The 17,041-nt window shown below is 37.5% G+C and overlaps 1 protein-coding gene across 1 annotated transcript in view; it reads right to left on the bottom strand.

Annotated features, from left to right (window-relative positions):
* LOC126812138 (transmembrane protein 114) overlaps positions 1-17,041 on the bottom strand; it is a 28,414-nt gene that overhangs the window by 3,014 nt on the left and 8,359 nt on the right. The window contains exons 2-4 of the mRNA XM_050538396.2: positions 2,764-2,871; positions 1,802-1,939; positions 386-486 (exon numbers count right to left, since the gene is read on the bottom strand). Of these exons, the coding sequence (XP_050394353.1) occupies positions 386-486; positions 1,802-1,939; positions 2,764-2,871 (347 nt within the window). The remainder of the gene's footprint in view (positions 1-385; positions 487-1,801; positions 1,940-2,763; positions 2,872-17,041) is intronic.

Raw genomic sequence — 17,041 nt, 5'->3', positions numbered from 1 at the left:
GTCGCTGTCCTGGCAACATTTCCCCCATAGCACACTGTATGGCGTGTGCCCGTCTTCATTAGCCCAGTAGGAGCAGCATAGTAGGAGGAAAGGAGAGTAGTTGGAGAAAAACCAGTACAAAACCAGGAATCCAACCCATGACAAGCACGGATAACATGATTAATGATCGACAGCACACTTGGCCACCCAATCGTAATGTTAAGTGCAAAACCAGGAATCAAACTCATGGCACGCATAGATGACATAATTAATGATCTACGGCCCACTTGGCCACCCAATCCCAATGTCTACTTCAACTTAAATACTTAAGTACAAAACCAGGAGTCCCAACTCATGACAAGCATGGATAACGTGGTTGATGACCCACTTCAACTTAAATACTTACACTAGACCAAGACTGGTAAAATTCATCTCGTCCTTCAATTTTATTTCTCTCGAGATATTCAGCACCATGGAAGAAGGCGATGGCTGCAGCAGTACTGAATGCTAAAATAAAAATATTGTTAATTAAAGATACGTTAGTTAAGAGTTTAATATAGAGTTGGACATTCTTGCTATAATAATTCAACAATAGATGATGAAAAAAGAAAATATTGAAAATTTCATTCAAATTACTTTATTCTCAGCCAAGTTATCATTGTTTGTAGTTTTGACAAGATGCGTGCACAGTGGTAACCAGGGCACTGGTATAATCGGGACTTAGGCTCGCTTTTCCATTTTTAAATTAAATTTTTAAATGGCGAACCGTTTTGCTCTAGTTAGAATCTCGAGTATCCGATGCCATCGGGCGTCGATTATCCTCTTGTTTTTTTTAATAATAAATGTCTAATTAATAGTTTATATAACATTTCAGGCCTAAAGAAAGACCTGGGCTCTTATTCACGAAAACTTAAACTAAGATACAATCGAAATTTTAAGAAATACTGCAATTCGATTGGCTGACCAGTAAAATCAATTTGCATATATCCAATTTGCATATTGGTCAGCCAATCGAATTGCAGTATTTCTTAAAATTTCGATTGTATCTTAGTTTAAGTTTTCGTGAATAAGGGACCGGCAATAGGCAGATTTAGCTCTTGCATAATGTATGATTAATATAGGTTATTCTCTAGAGTGACATCACGGCAAGTCCTCGCACTTAGTTTACACACAATAAAGTTAGTTCATTTGTCAACCAACGTGTGGCGATACCGAATAGTCAACAAAACCCCCATGATACCAGGAAGGGGAGAGTATGCCTAACCACCCATGTACAGGGTGTGATAGAACGTAAAATGGATTAGATATTGACCTTAGATCCACATTTGAGAGCTTTAATTAAATAATATTGTTAACGCAGCTTTTAGGGGAGTTCTGCTAATGATATAGAATAGACACGCCACTACTCGTAAAAGAGTATGATAAATATTGGGTTGACTAAACAGGGGGAGGTAACTCTAATAATGATTCACTACACAGCTAGGACGGAGACGTTAATACCCATGTGGATAGTTTTCATCTTAGTCTTCTAGGCTGTCTATAAGTAAATGTGTTCATTATTGCTTTGGCCTGATGTCCCCCGGTCATTATCGCTTTGTTTTCAATATAATAACTATTATCATAACCGTTTGATGTTAGGCCAAGTATTTCTTTGTGCAACAAGATCATTCAAAGCGATGGAAAACTGATACATATTTTGCACTTCCTGAGATTAAAAGGAGGCAATGCTGACGAATATGTTCAGTCTATTAACCACCGCTACAACCGGAAACAATTATAGTCACCGTTGTGGTCGTCAAATAATAAATAGTGCTCGACTTACCAGCAATGTAAGCACACAAACCCGCGGTATACGCCCATCTGGAAACTCTCCAGCAGCATAACACAAGACCAAATATATAGGCTAGGATGAAAAATACCAGGGCGATAATATAGAAGGCTAGGAAGGATCTCATTAAATCTGAAAAATAAAAATAAATCCGTAAATTATTATTGTAAACATTAATGATACATAACAAACCCCAGTAAACACTGGTAGGGGTTAACGATTCATTAAAAGGGACAAAACCCTCAAAACGTTGAGTAAATGAGTAAAACTAACAGACGTTCCACGTGTCACACCGTTCAACAGATATGGTTATTGGAGTATTCTGAGGATAATGACGCACCAAGGTTTAATTCCTAGAATAGTGTTAATCCCTTCTTTAAATGTCATCTAGAAGCACGGTTTAACTATTCATAACAAAACACAACACAAGGTATATATGGATATAACTACTTCTCTATTATTTAATAACGACGTTTCGTAACACATACAGGTCACGTTTTCTAGATGGATATTTATCATTAACTTGAAAACGGTACCTATATGTGTTACGAAACGTCGTTATTAAATAATAGAGAAGTAGTTATATCCATATATACCTTGTGTTGTGTTTTGTTATGAATAATTTTAATCCCATCTTCGCGTATAGCTGTGCGTTCCCAGAGCACTGGATATCAAATAACAGTTGTCTCCCCTGGATATACGCGTCATATATTCACAAGCTACAGTAAAACAGATTTTAAGAGACCGAGACAAAGCCCAGGACCTGTTGTTCTGGATATAAACTGAGTCCTGGACAGATTGCTACAGACAGAAATCGACGCCGGGACAGACTGTAATGGACAGGCACATGGTCCAGGACATATTGATATGGGCAGCAACCGGTTCCAGCGCCTATTATTATGGACAAAACCCAAGCCCATTACCCACTGTTATGGTCAGAAATAGATATGACTTACGAATTCTAGCTATATAATTTTCAGATGCAGAAATGGCAGTATTTTCTGGTAATTCATATACAACGTTAAAACAATATCCATCTACTTTATTCTGTGCGGCATCCAAAACTGAAAAACAGAAAAATGAAAAATAATAAACCATGTGCTAGAATGGAGTTTATAAAACTGAAAAACAGAAAAATATAAAACATTAAACACAGGAGTGGGCTAGAATGGAGTTTACAAAATTTAGATAAATATATAAAAAATCATTTTTGTTTATATACCTCTGAGATCCAAAAGCATTGCACACTTGTGTTGTATGTGTTTTTGGGCGGTTGGATGACCGAATGGTTAGCATGTGCGCACTGTATCATAAGGTCTGTCATTGAGTCAACTAGCGTGGTTTCGAATCACCGGTTGTATGTGACAATGAGAAGGGTCGCCTGTCCAACATTGTGGGATTTCCTCGGATCCCACTAAAGACCCCTACGCGCAAGCGAATTATTAAAATAAAATTTAAGCATTAAAATAAAATTTAAGCATATGTTAGTCCTGAGATGACCTAGTTTATGTCGAGTTGACGTTGAACGTTAAACCCCATTTTTCTCTCTATTAAAAAAGGGCATTTGGGGCTTAGGCACGCGATCACTTTTAATTCATTATTACACGAGGCGAAAACAAAAATGATATACACATGTCAAATATAGCGTGATATATTCACACGGAATGGTAAACAAAATACAAGTTATAAGGACTATTATAGGGCGTTGTCACGTGGGTAAGAAGTAAACATAAAGTTTATCTTGTGAGTTGATAGAAAGGTTATCGGATATATGAGACGACTTATAAGACAAGATAAATACTGAGATAGCTAGAAACTTTGTTCAAGTTCGTGTTGATATACCATTGTCAATCCTGTCTAGATGACTTATCTCCCTTTATTCGCTTGCACGCATACACAGCACTCGTCATAGTTCGATAAATTCCGTTAATTTCCGGCATATTCGAATATTATACAGAGCGAATACAGAGGAACAACGTAAATTATCAGAGATGTGAACGTCACACTGAAATAAGAGGTGGTCTGACCCCTAAGTACTTGACAGACAAATTAATATTCACTAATGATGTTCATTAACACATTACTAGATCTAGTCAGTTGTCAATAAAAGAAACTAATGTTGAATCTCAGGGTAAAAAAAAACAACTTTTCACTATTCTGGCCTGAAGCTTTGGAACAGTCTTCTTTATAATATAAAAGAGAGAGCGAGAGAGAGAGAGAGAGAGAGAGAGAGAGAGATGGGGTTTAACGTCCACTCGACACAAATTAGGTCATTTCGGGACTAACACATGGTTCAATTTTATTTCAAAAATCTCTTGCGCGTAGAGGTCTTTAGCAGTGGGAGGAAAACGGGAAACCCGGAGAAAACCCACGAGGTTGGACAGGCGACCCTACTCCTTGTCACGTACAACCGGAGAATCGAAACCCCGCCAGTTGACTCAATGACAGACCGTATGATACAGCACGCACGTGCTAACCATTCGGCCATCCAACCCCCCTTATAATATCAAATGTATTGACCAAATAGTAAAGTATAAAAAAGCAATAAGAGATGTTTTATTCGAAAACTTAGTTAAAAGCAGTTCTTCCCAGTTTGTATACTTTTAAAACTTATTGTTGTATTATAACCCCTTCTGAAAGATACCGGTTTCATGTCATTGTCTTTCGGTATATGTGTATAAATGTGTCTGTGGCTTGTCATGTTGTCATGACATTTCCCAGGACCACCACGGAAAAACGCTTAACACATAGTGTGTGCTTTTGCTGTCATCGTTGATTCGTCATGACCAGGTATGACAATCCCAATGTGTAGTTTTATATAAATGAGATTATTTATTTATTAAATGTTAAGTTTATCGGTGTTGTTTTTATCTGTTTATGACGCATCAATAAAAATCTTATCTTATCTTATATGATGTTCCATAAAGAGTATTATATGCCTTGAACACGACACCTGTCACCATGAATAGCCAAATGGAGCAAGTGAGGGTCTTTCTCATCAATATATCCTACTACAGTTTGAAAATACATTTTAACAAAAACATGCATATAGATTTAGAGGTCAATATTTGAATAGGATAGGATCCTATACACCCTACAATTAAACACAATTTATTACGTCATACATCGTGTTTTAGTTGTTTATTATTAATATATACATGACGTCATGCACTAGTAGATAACTCAGTCAATCTGAATTAATTGTTTACTAATTTCTTGTCGAATTATAGCTAAAGACGTAAGCACAAGTAAAGCACGTAATATATGCTAAAATACCAGTTGAAGTAAACACGGTATTATCTAACATTAAGCCTAACTAACCCAACCATTACTTTGAACCGATGCAATAAACTAACGAGATAGGACTGGCAAAGGTACATTTTGTCAACCCAAATCCCGAGATCGGACCATTGAATTAAGCACATAACAGACCTTACGATCTGAAATCACACTTGGGGGAATTATTTTCATTGTGTGTAAGAGAATCTTTTTAAATTTTGATTTGGCAATTGATTAGTTATCTGGGGGTGGTAGTATTATATTGGGAGAGAGAGAGGGGGGGGGGGAGAGAGAGAATATATTTATCCGTATGGTTGAATGATATTCTATAAGAGAAGAGAAGACGTGGCGAGGGCGTGGCCGTATCTATTTATAAATCATATAAATTTGATTTTTCATAACTCAATACCACATTCAGTTCTAACCATGACAGGAGTTGGGTGCTCTAACGGGTTGCGATGGTGGGTTGTGCACTGTACGTTCCGAGTAGTAATTTCTCGGACATATCCTTATGAGTTACCCTCGCCGCTACCTAGCCCCAATGGATCATACTGACTTGACCTCTTTGATTTCTCATTGCTCGCACCTCAATACCGTTCTGACTATGATGGAAGTTGTAAGTATGACATATTCCCCGAGGTCTATCCCCAACGATAAGAATTAGATTGAGTAGTAGACTTGTTGAATTTGAGTGAAAAAAAGTCAATTCCTTTTGCTTTAAAGTTATATTTTATCTATAAATAAAGCCAGTGTTATCATGTGGCCGATTTTGTGTCTCACATACTGTTCTGCTCCGACTGGGCTAATGAAGGCGGATTTACCCCATACAGTGGTGTGCTATGAGGGAACTTTTGCCCGGGCAGCGGCACTATCGCCTACTCTTATATCGAATGCCAACTGTCAAGAGATCTTTTACGTGCACACCAATATATACACGGCACACCCGAACGACTAGACAGCTGTCCTGATCAGAGTAAGGTATATACGCTACAATTAGTTGTTCCATAGATAATGGCATTAACACATTATGTTATCTTTAAGCGTGGAAAAAATATTAGTAAAGACCAGGTATCATGTTAGTCCGAAATTGAACAGTCTAGTCATTCGGATGGGACGACAATTCGACGTTTCGTGCACGCAGAAGAACCCAAGACAGTTGCAACTCGATGAAGAGAAGGTAGAAATGCCGCTGCCCAGGCAAGATTTGCCTTATAGCCTGATACTTTAATCCTCATTTCATTTCATTTTCAAACACATTGTACATTTGATATCTAAAATGTGACGAGACAGGGGGTCACCATGGGGGCCACCTTGTCCTATAATCACATTACAATACCGGGGACACACCAACCAGCACCGATACCCAAATAATAGACTCACAGAACAAAGCCACCATCTTAAATATCAGCGAAAGCCTTTCATTATGTGCATTAAATTTTAACTAGATTGTCGGTCAAACAAACCCAGCCAGCGAAAAGATGAAAGCACTATTGACATTGAGCGATCGTTATTGCTGGGTTAATGTCGAACTACAGGTAGTTAAATCGTGTCTCATTTAATGGTTATTGTTTGCAATCCATATCCATTTCATTTATCTAAATACAGTCTGATCTGACAGGTTTCAAAGTGATTTAAAAATCTAAAATTGTGTACTATATCCACCAAGAAATCAGAGTGTTAAGATAAATTCTAAAATGATGTACTTCATCCACCAAGAAATCAAAGTTTTGATAGAAATTCTAATAAAACGTACATGATATTTTAGGAACTCGACGATCGGATTTGATTTGAATTCCAAAATTAATTACCTGATCTACCAGGAAATCCAGCTTTCGCTTTAAATTATAAATGATTCACATAGAATGGTCTGTGAACAAAATCGAATGGGATCGGGAACAGTCCATTTGCTGACTACCCTATTTTGCCGATACCGTTTTTTTTAGGACTTCGAGATTTGTCTAATGGTTTGGATTGTTGGTACTTGGGTTTTATTTTATTTTTATATCAAAAGTTGACGGACAGAACTCAGATATAATTTCATACAAATTTCATACAGAAAACAACATGGCGTATTCATTTGTCCAATTGGTACAGAAAAGTATGACATTAAACCCCATTTATTTTAATTTCCAAAATGTTTAGTCTTACTGATACATCATTGAGTTAACTGGCGTGGTTTCGAATCCCCAGTTGTACGTGACAAGGAGTAAGGTCGCCTGTCCAACCTCGTGGGTTTCTCTGGGTCTCCGGTTTCCTCCTACTGCTAAAGACCCCTACACTCAAGCGAATTATTAAAAATAAAATTGAACCATATGTTAGTCCCGAAATGACCTTGTTTGTGTCGAGTGGACGTTAAACCCCATTTCTCTCTCTCGCTTTACTGATACATCTTCTAGAAATACCTGACGGTAATGAAACACGTGACAAATACCGGTACAGATCTAGCTTCTACACAGTTCCACTCCACTGAACGCAGGAATTCTACCGTTTGTTCAGTAGATAGAGTAGGAGACAGTACATGTTTCGACAATCAGTTAAGCGGAACGAAATATCTCGGTTGACTGTAACAAGACAATGGTTAAAACAACACCCTCCCGGTAACACGTATGCTTAATGATATTTATCTTGCAGAATAAAACCGAGATTAAGATAACGCACCTTGAATTAGTTCGTGATGTGAAATATGTATTTATAATTTGATGCTTCATTCTGCATATTACATGCTTCCCCATTCCTTCATCGAAAGATAACTCATCACTTAGATAGCCATTTTGTTATTTTGGTCTAATATATTATATGACACAGTGCATTCCTGCATCTGGTTACCCTTTCTCCAGCGCATGACGATTTTTGCTGACGTTTTGGAGTAGAATCGAAGAATCTATGAAAAGGGGTTTGAATTTACATTTTAGGCCAGGGTTTGGTGAATATTCACGATTTTGAGGTGGACGGATATAAGAGTTAAGGGGCTGACCATGTTGATATGTAGGGTGGACAATGTACCTTGACGTGTATGTTACTTCCAGTTTGTGTATCTCAAAATGTCCATGGTGAATCGCATACATGCTTTTGAGCCAGAGGTTGCCACGTGTTGCTCCATTAGGATAAGAAAGCGTTCAGCCCGTCGAAAATTTGGGATAAGGGACAGGAATTAACATTAGTGTCAATAAAGACATTAAATGTGATCATATGAGTAGACACGTGTGTTTGTATATAAAAAAGATGTATTAATGTCTGCTTAAGAGATACAAACAAATAATATACACTAGCCAGCTTCTGTAGCATAAATAGAGTAATCTTCTGCTAGTTCAAATATCTGGCGGCCATTTTGACTATCTTATATCAGATTCATGGGAAAATAATCGCATGAACTCACCTAGTACATTTCTTCTACCCTGAAGTTTTATATTTTATCTTAAGCCCGTTGTCCATGTACGCGTTTTCATCGTCAAACATTGTTAGAGCGTCATATTACTGTCACGCGATATACATTCGACATTTAATAGCTCGGTATTTTTTTTTATTTTCCTATTTTAACATGACCTGACGTTAATACCTTTAAAGTCACCATTCATGATCAGCAGATTACGAAATGTTGTTGTTATTAGAAATGAAATGAAATGGGATTTTATATCGCATTCTCTGGACCATCAAGGCTAATGGAGGTGGGCATACTCATGTGTGTCCTTTGAGGGACACTGTTGCGCGGATAACGGGGCTTCTGTATGATAAAAATAAATAATAATAATGTACATTTGTAGAGCGCCAAATCCATCCAAAAGCCTGCTCAAAACGCAATGAGACAGTAGTTATATACACAGTGAACAGAAAGTCTAATTCTCATAGAATTCTCGAAATAAGTGAGTCTTCAGCTGTGATTTGAAAGTAGTCAAAGTCTCGCTGTTTCGGATTTTCAGGGGTAAATCATTCCACAATTTAGCAGCAACTACACTAAAACTTATGTCACCAAAATCTTTCAGTTTTGACTATGGAACGACAAGAGTTTTCTGGTTATAAGCTAAAATCTTTCAGTTTTGACTATGGAACGACAAGAGTTTTCTGGTTATAAGCTCTTCGTCGAATTCCAGAAGCGAACCCCCCCCCCCCAAAAAAAACAACCTTATGACAGATGTATGTGACAGATGCATCATTTTTATCGCTTGTATGATTTTATAAAAAAGATAATTGTTATAACGATTGATATAGAGATTGGTTGGGATGTAGACAAGTTAACAATGCATAGATGGTCAATAAACGTCGATGTTACATGTTTGTTATTATATAGACCTATACATATACCTAGAGGCGATAATCACTTACAATATCAAATAATATCAACATTTATCTCCTCCTTAAAATCATATAAAATATAGCCTACAGCGACACCTGGTGACAATACCATAGATAAACTATACACTTTACATATCAATACATTCTTTGTAGTATGCATGGTGTATACTTTATAAAGGTCAAGGTTAATTAATCGCCAGTGCTTGGTATAGAGAGAGCAATGGGGTTTAACGTCCAGTCGACACAAACTAGGTCATTTTGGGACTAACAAATGGTTCAATTTTATTTCAATAATTCGCTGCAGTTGGGGAAAGCTGAGGACCCGTAGAAAACTCACGAGATTGGACAGGTGACCCCACTCCTTGTCACGTACAACCACGACAGTTGACTCAATGAGAGCGTACACTAACCATTCGGCCATCCAACCGCCCATCCAACTGAAAATATTGCACTTTAAAATAATTAGCTATGAATCATTGTATACTTAAAAATATTTTTCATACTTCGAGAAATTTAGAGATGGCCATGCCGTACGTCATATATTGTACTTAGAAATAGTTAGCTATGGAAATTTTGTACTTAAAATAGTTAGCTATGAAGAAATTGAAGTTAGAAATAGTTAGCTATGACAATTACTGTACTTAACAATAATTAGCTATGCAAATAATTAGTTAGCTAACAGTAATTAGACGAAAGGTACTTGTGATTATTGATTTAGCAATTTAAGGAAACGCTAGACTTTCCAAGTCGTTCGATACAGTAAAAGCGGCATATTATATTCCCAAGTGTATAAGTGGTAAACAAAAAATACCCATCGACAACATACACTTTGTACTTGAATAGATATTCCGAAATTGGTCTTTTAAATTGGAGAACAAAAATAAAATCTCCTTTCAAAGATCGGCCCTTGACTCATCAACGCTAACAACGCCCTTATAATGACCATGACGAGTGGACACTCTGTGTTTCGAACCCTAAATAATTGACCCTCACAAGATTGACATGCTAAAATCAACCTATTAATAAAGGCTTTCTCCATCTTTAGAATATATCTTCATAGGTTATATTTTTGTCTGGAGGCTATAATTATAACCCTGGTTGTATACTGACAAGAGTCTTTAGATGGAGGATGATTGAGGTTTTGTTGAAATAAGACCTGCCACCGTATTAGTTAAACACAAACACTGCAGTTTATATTTACTTGGATTTACTTTATGGTGTTGAATGAACAGTTTTATTAAATAAGATGTTTTGGTTTGCAGAACTTTCCAAAGGGGATATTCCTTTTAGCTTTACGATCAACTCAAACTGGTAGTCTAGAATCAAATTGGGTGGTGGTCAGTAACGGGAAGTCAGCTTTAGAAACCAGAAGGGGGCAATTGCTTACCCTTCCTCTAACTCGGGAGCCACGGTGACTACGTGAGTAAGACGCTAGCTCGCTAGTCTGGAGGTCGCGAGTTCGCTCTCGGCCTTGGCTGAGAAAGTTCATCGGGATATTCCCGCGAGGTTTCCCCTTGTCAGTGGCGAAGGACGGAGGGCCCGACAAGGGCAGCTGTCTAGTCGTTCGTATGAGACGAAAAACAGAGGTCCTGTGTACACATTGGCGTGCACTTTAAGATCCCTTTGCAGTAGGAATTCGATATAAGAGTATGCCGTAAGCAAAATTTCCCACATAGCAAACTCTATGGTGTATGCCCATCTTCATTAGCTCAGTCGGTACAGAACAGTAGAACGTTAAACCCCATTTCATTTCATTTCTTTCTCTAACTATCTACTGACACCAATTCCCATACGGCACTACACTCAAAGAAGGCCGATGAGACAAACCTGCGGACATGACACAAGTTAATCTGTTTAGAAGCGCATAACTAATACTATCCTGAGCTTTGAATATGGAAGCAATTCGGGGCAGAAATCTATTCTGGTCGTATATAGTTCTCTGTGGACCGAACTCGTACATTTACACAGTTAAAGATACACTATGCAAGAGCTAAATCTGCCTATTGTAGGTCTTTCTTTAGGCCTTAAATGTTTTCTAAATTATTAACTAAACATTAATTAACTGATCCAGGCTATAATCAACTCTCGAAGACATCAGATTTCTCCGATATTAAATAGATTAGAACAATTCAGTCATATTTTGATTTAAATTAAAAATGGAGGAGCAAGACTTAGCTTTGAACAACCAGTACGGTGGTTGAAATTATTGCACATATCTCGTCAAACCTTCAAAGGCTAATATCTTCGCTCGCAATAAAGTAATTTGAATGAAATTTTCAAATTATTCATTTTACATTATCTGTTTTCGGACTATTATAGCAAAATGGCTAGCTCTTTACCTAAATCTTACATAATGTATCTTTAAAACAGTTTATTTGACGGGTAAATTTAAAGGCGTAAAGTACGGTTATAAGTGTGTTGATTGTACGACCACACGAATAAAGTAATTGGCGACTTGAAACAAACCAGATAAATACTTATAGCATAGTAAATATAGGTGACATCTGATATCTACCTGTAGGAGTTATAATATAAATACTGTTTGTTATTGTCGTATTATCAGTTTGACTTTGTTAAATCCAACAGGTCAATTATCTAGAAATGCGTGAACCATATTTTATGTGGGTATAAATCAATCGGATTAAAATACAGATCTATATTTCGTTTCGTTTTTTATACTTTCGATGGCCTATACTACATGAAGATCTGACCGGTTGTAGTGGAAGGTCGTGACAGGGTTCATACAAGCGGCTTTTAACGCTAAGACACTTGATTAACCAATCAGCGTTGATGTTTCTAGTTGGTTACCCACAGTTCCATGCACCTCACGCCAAAAACTTGTGGTAACAGTCCATTCCATTGGCTAATCCCTCATATCATCCAGAACCCGTGTTACATAACAACTCATCCTGATCATTGTGTAGTAAAGACAAGTAAAGCGAAATTTGAAACTATTAACAACGCAATGAAATAGGATGTGTTTTAATGAGATTGGGTATAATTAAGCCACGGCACAAAACAAACAGTTAATGTCGCCGTATAGTAGTTTTAACAGCAAATCGATCATATTATTGGCCGAGACAGTTCGTTGGGATTTCCTTCATGGTTTGCGCTTGTCAGTGGTGCGGTACAGAGTTCCTGGCAAGCAGTCGTGTCTAGTCGTTTGGATGGGACGAAACTCAGATCATGTGTGAACCCTGGTGTGAGCTTAAAAGAACCCTTCACAGTTGGAATTTAATTGCTGCCCAGGCAACATTTTATTCACAGCATACTGAATGTCATATGTCAGTCTTCATTATCTCGGTAGTCTTGAAATGACCTAGTTTGTGTCGAGTGGACGTTAAAACCCATTCTCTCTCTCTCTGTCTGTCTCTCTCTCTCTCATTATCTCGGTTGGGACAGAAAATCAGAACGTTAACCCCTATTTCATTCTAACAGAAAACAGCAGACATGTACTAAACAACAATAACAGATATTTGTTTGAAGGAATTAAAATAGTATTATGCGTTTTTTCTATGAAATTAAATGGGGTTTAACGTCCTACTTTTCTGCAAAACCCAGGCCACTGAAATGAAATGTGGTTTAATGTACTACTCCTACTAGGCTAATGAAGATGGGCATTCGCTATACTGTGTGCTATGGGGAAATCTCTCCCTGACAGCGGCATTACGGATCTTATAACTACACGCCAATGTGTACACGGGTCCTCGGTGATTCGCCCGATCTGAACGACTGGACAGACGAGCACACCATGTAATGTGCATGAACAGCTGCGTTTCCTCCTCTTCTTCATATAATTCTAACCGTAAGGGATTCCTTTTACGTACACGCCAGAGTGCATGGGATCTCAGTTTGTCGTCCCATCCGCCGAATACCTTGAATCCTGTGAAATGAACAAAATATCTTTCAAAAGTAGCGTGAATATTTATTTATGAATCGTTGTCGCATTTACCTACATGTTAGATGTAGATGTCATCAAGGTGACAGGTGACTTGACAAAGAACGTAGACCGAAGGTGTTTCTCTTTTCCTGTCCCAATATTATAATGTTTAACATATAACTCACAGGACACAAATAACATATCACGTGGTCTGTCACCACGGAAACACATCTATCAATTTCAAGTTGTACATCAAAAATGCTTGTTAATAATTAACATTTCTTTGTTGGTATATTATTGGTAGAGTTTTGCTTTTGTTTACAATATAGTTAACATCAATATCCTCTTCTCACAAAACAAACTGGATTTTGAAAATTAATGATGAAATCTTCAATGGCTTCCTTTCTCACAGTTTTCGGTTGTATCTTGAAACATACAATCAAGGATTTGGCCCTATAATTGTCCCCCGCCTTTCGAAGAAAGCAGGGGACTATTAAAATGGGTTCGTCCGTCTGTCCGTCCGTCTGTCTGTCCGTCACACTTTTTGGGACACAATAACTCTCTTCCTAATTGAGCTAGAATGTTCAAACTTGGTGTATGTGTTGATTAGGTCAATGCCTTGATGGAGTTCGAAGATGAGCATTTTCCGCTTAGGGTAAGCAGAGATAAGCAATTTGATTGGTTGATGCTTTGGGACACGATAACTCTCTTCCTAATTGGGCTAGAATGTTCAAACTTGGTGTATGTGTTGATTAGGTCAATGCCTTGATGGAGTTCGAAGATGAGCATTTTCCGCTTAAAGTAAGCAGAGATAAGCAATTTGATTGGTTGATGCTTTGGGACACGATAACTCTCTTCCTAATTGGGCTAGAATGTTCAAACTTGGTGTATGTGTTGATTAGGTCAATGCCTTGATGGAGTTCGAAGATGAGCATTTTCCGCTTAGGGTAAGCAGAGATAAGCAATTTGATTGGTTGATGCTTTGGGACACGATAACTTTTAATTGAGCTAGAATGTTCAAACTTGGTGTATGTGTTTATTAGGTCAATGCCTTGATGGAGTTCGAAGATGAGCATTTTCCGCTTAGGGTAAGCAGAGATAAGCAATTTGATTGGTTGATACTTTGGGGCACGATAACTCTCTTCCTAATTGAGCTAGAATGTTCAAACTTGGTGTATGTGTTGATTAGGTCAATGCCTTGATGGAGTTCGAAGATGAGCATTTTCCGCTTAGGGTAAGCAGAGATAAGCAATTTGATTGGTTGATGCTTTGGGACACGATAACTTTAGTTCTAATTAAGTGAGATTGATGAAACTTGGTGTATAGTTTCATTACAGTAATACCTTGAATAAGTTTGATAATGAGCATTTTCTGCTCAGGGTAAGCAGAGCGATACGCAATTTGATTTTTATATGTGTCCTCTAATTATTTTCCTATTTCGGCGGGGGACATCAGCCTCACTGTTGGCTTGTTGTTTCTTGGGGCATATACTCAAGGAGTAGACCCAATACTTCTATCTTGGGGACATACACTCAAGGAATTGGTCCTATACTTGAATCTTGGGGACATACAATCAAGGCGTTGGCCCTGTACTTGAATCTTTGGGCATACAATCAAAGATTTGACCCACTGGTTATCGAAAAAGAACCCTCTATGGTCATCTTTAATAATGAAATCCTCAATGCCACAGAAGGCTAATAGTGTGCTTTACAAAATAATCTAGGGGGGTAAATGTACAAATAAAACCTAGGTTAGATGTTATCTTGACATCCATGGATAGAAGTGAAATATTCGTTAGTAATTGACTTACGTTCTAAGACAGAAAATGATGAAATCAATAGAAAGTATTATACAACGTTTGTTCCATTTGGAGAATTCTTGGGCCATTCCGACTCTTGATAGACAACGGTCTGATACGCATGTCTTTTAGTCTAGAATGTTGAGTCTTTTATACACATGACAAACATCAATTTATTTATTCAAGAAAGAATCGTTTACAAACAGCTAGATAATATAAGGTTATATACAATGAAGTGCTAACTTATATTACGATCACTAAATACATCTGCTCAGAGAGGCTGAAACATTTAAACATGCCACAAATGATATGAGACTGTGTTAGCTGTGTGTACAATATTCACGTCAATAATCTGATCACCACGCTACATAAAACTGTTAGCTACGTTTACAAAATTCAAGATCTCCACGAGAAAGTCAATGAGCGGCCAATCAAACAACTTTATAAAAGAAAGTCAATCTTTGGACAATACAAACTGTATATTTCAATGTTTTCTGACATTTGTATTCTTGACTCACCAACAACGCCCTATGGCGATTATATACTTCATGTTCTAAATCGGGCATAATTGAGCCTTACCAAATAGAAATGAAATGAAATGGGGTTTAATGTCCTACTGTTCTACTCCGACTGCACTACTGAAGACAGGTTTCCAAATAGACCTGCCACATTAATAGATTAATAGTGCGGGTTATAGTTTGAACTTTGACTTTAGAATCCCACGCCATTATGTAAACGGAAGATGAAATAAGAGGTATATTTTAAGCGAAATGAAATGGGATTTAACGTCCTACCTGTCTGCACCAACTGAGCTAATGAAGACGGTGCGTTTTATGAGGGACATTTTGTCCGGACATCAGCGTTACGACCTACTCCCAATGGTTTTTTTACGTGCACGCCCACGTGTAAACGACTAGACATTGTTCTTTGCCACTACGCCTGTCCTACACCATCGACAAAGCCAAACAGCACCTGGAAATCCCTAGGAATGTGCTCGGCCAACAATGTTTCCACAAATTTGAATATTTTTAGAAATAATAATAATTATTATTATTCGATTTAAATAGCGCTTCATTACACATAAGTGTTTCTAGGCGCATTCACAACAAAACAGTTCAAAAATATTTTTGAAATAAACATGTTTTTAAGTTAGTCTTAAAGCTCTGGATGAAAGAGGACTCTCGAAGAGTTTTTGGAAGATCATTCCACATTTTAGCTGCTCTGACGGAGAAAGCATATTCACCAGAACATTTATTATATTATTATATTTAGGAATCCTCAATCACCTCTGTAACATGGTTTCAATAACAATTAATTACTCGTTTACAAAATAATTTTGGCTTAGTAGGTACCCCTTTAAATACTGATCAAACTGAATGAAACCCGAAACTAGCCATAGAATACATAACTCTACTCGAGCAATACAAGAAATGTATATTGGCTATTTGATGAATATCCTAAAGGAAACTTATCCGAGACTAGCCAGAATAAATAACCCAGCTCTAGCAACATAAGAAATGTAGGTTGGCTGTTAGATGAATATCGCATCTCCTCTTTCTTGGTTGACATATATCAAACATTTATATTCGGTGGAGAATTACCTCGATAACCACACAAACGACACAATAATTTATGAAGATACATGTACGTGTCTTTCTTGATATAAGATCTGAATGAAATGCTATATAGGTTGTTACTTTATGATCCAGCATGATTTGGAAATGTGCTAGCTCGGGGGGATTTATGAAGATTATATATGTACGTGTCTTGAGACAAGATCTGAACGAAATACTATATAGGTCATTCCATATGATCCAGCATGATTTGGGAATGTGCTAGCTGGGGAGGATTTTGTAAAGAGATCTATGTGGGTGTCTTTCTTGGTATAAGATCTGAACGAAATAATGTATCTGCCGTTCCATATGATCCATCATAATTTGGGAATGTGCTAGCTCGGGAGGATAGGGTGGCACAGATGACAAAGTAG

The sequence above is a fragment of the Patella vulgata genome, chromosome 2, assembly GCF_932274485.2.
Source record: "Patella vulgata chromosome 2, xgPatVulg1.2, whole genome shotgun sequence".
NCBI classification, from domain to species: Eukaryota; Metazoa; Mollusca; class Gastropoda; family Patellidae; genus Patella; species Patella vulgata.
Note: the sequence above shows the minus strand (reverse complement) of the source record. Positions and strands in the feature narration are given on the sequence as shown.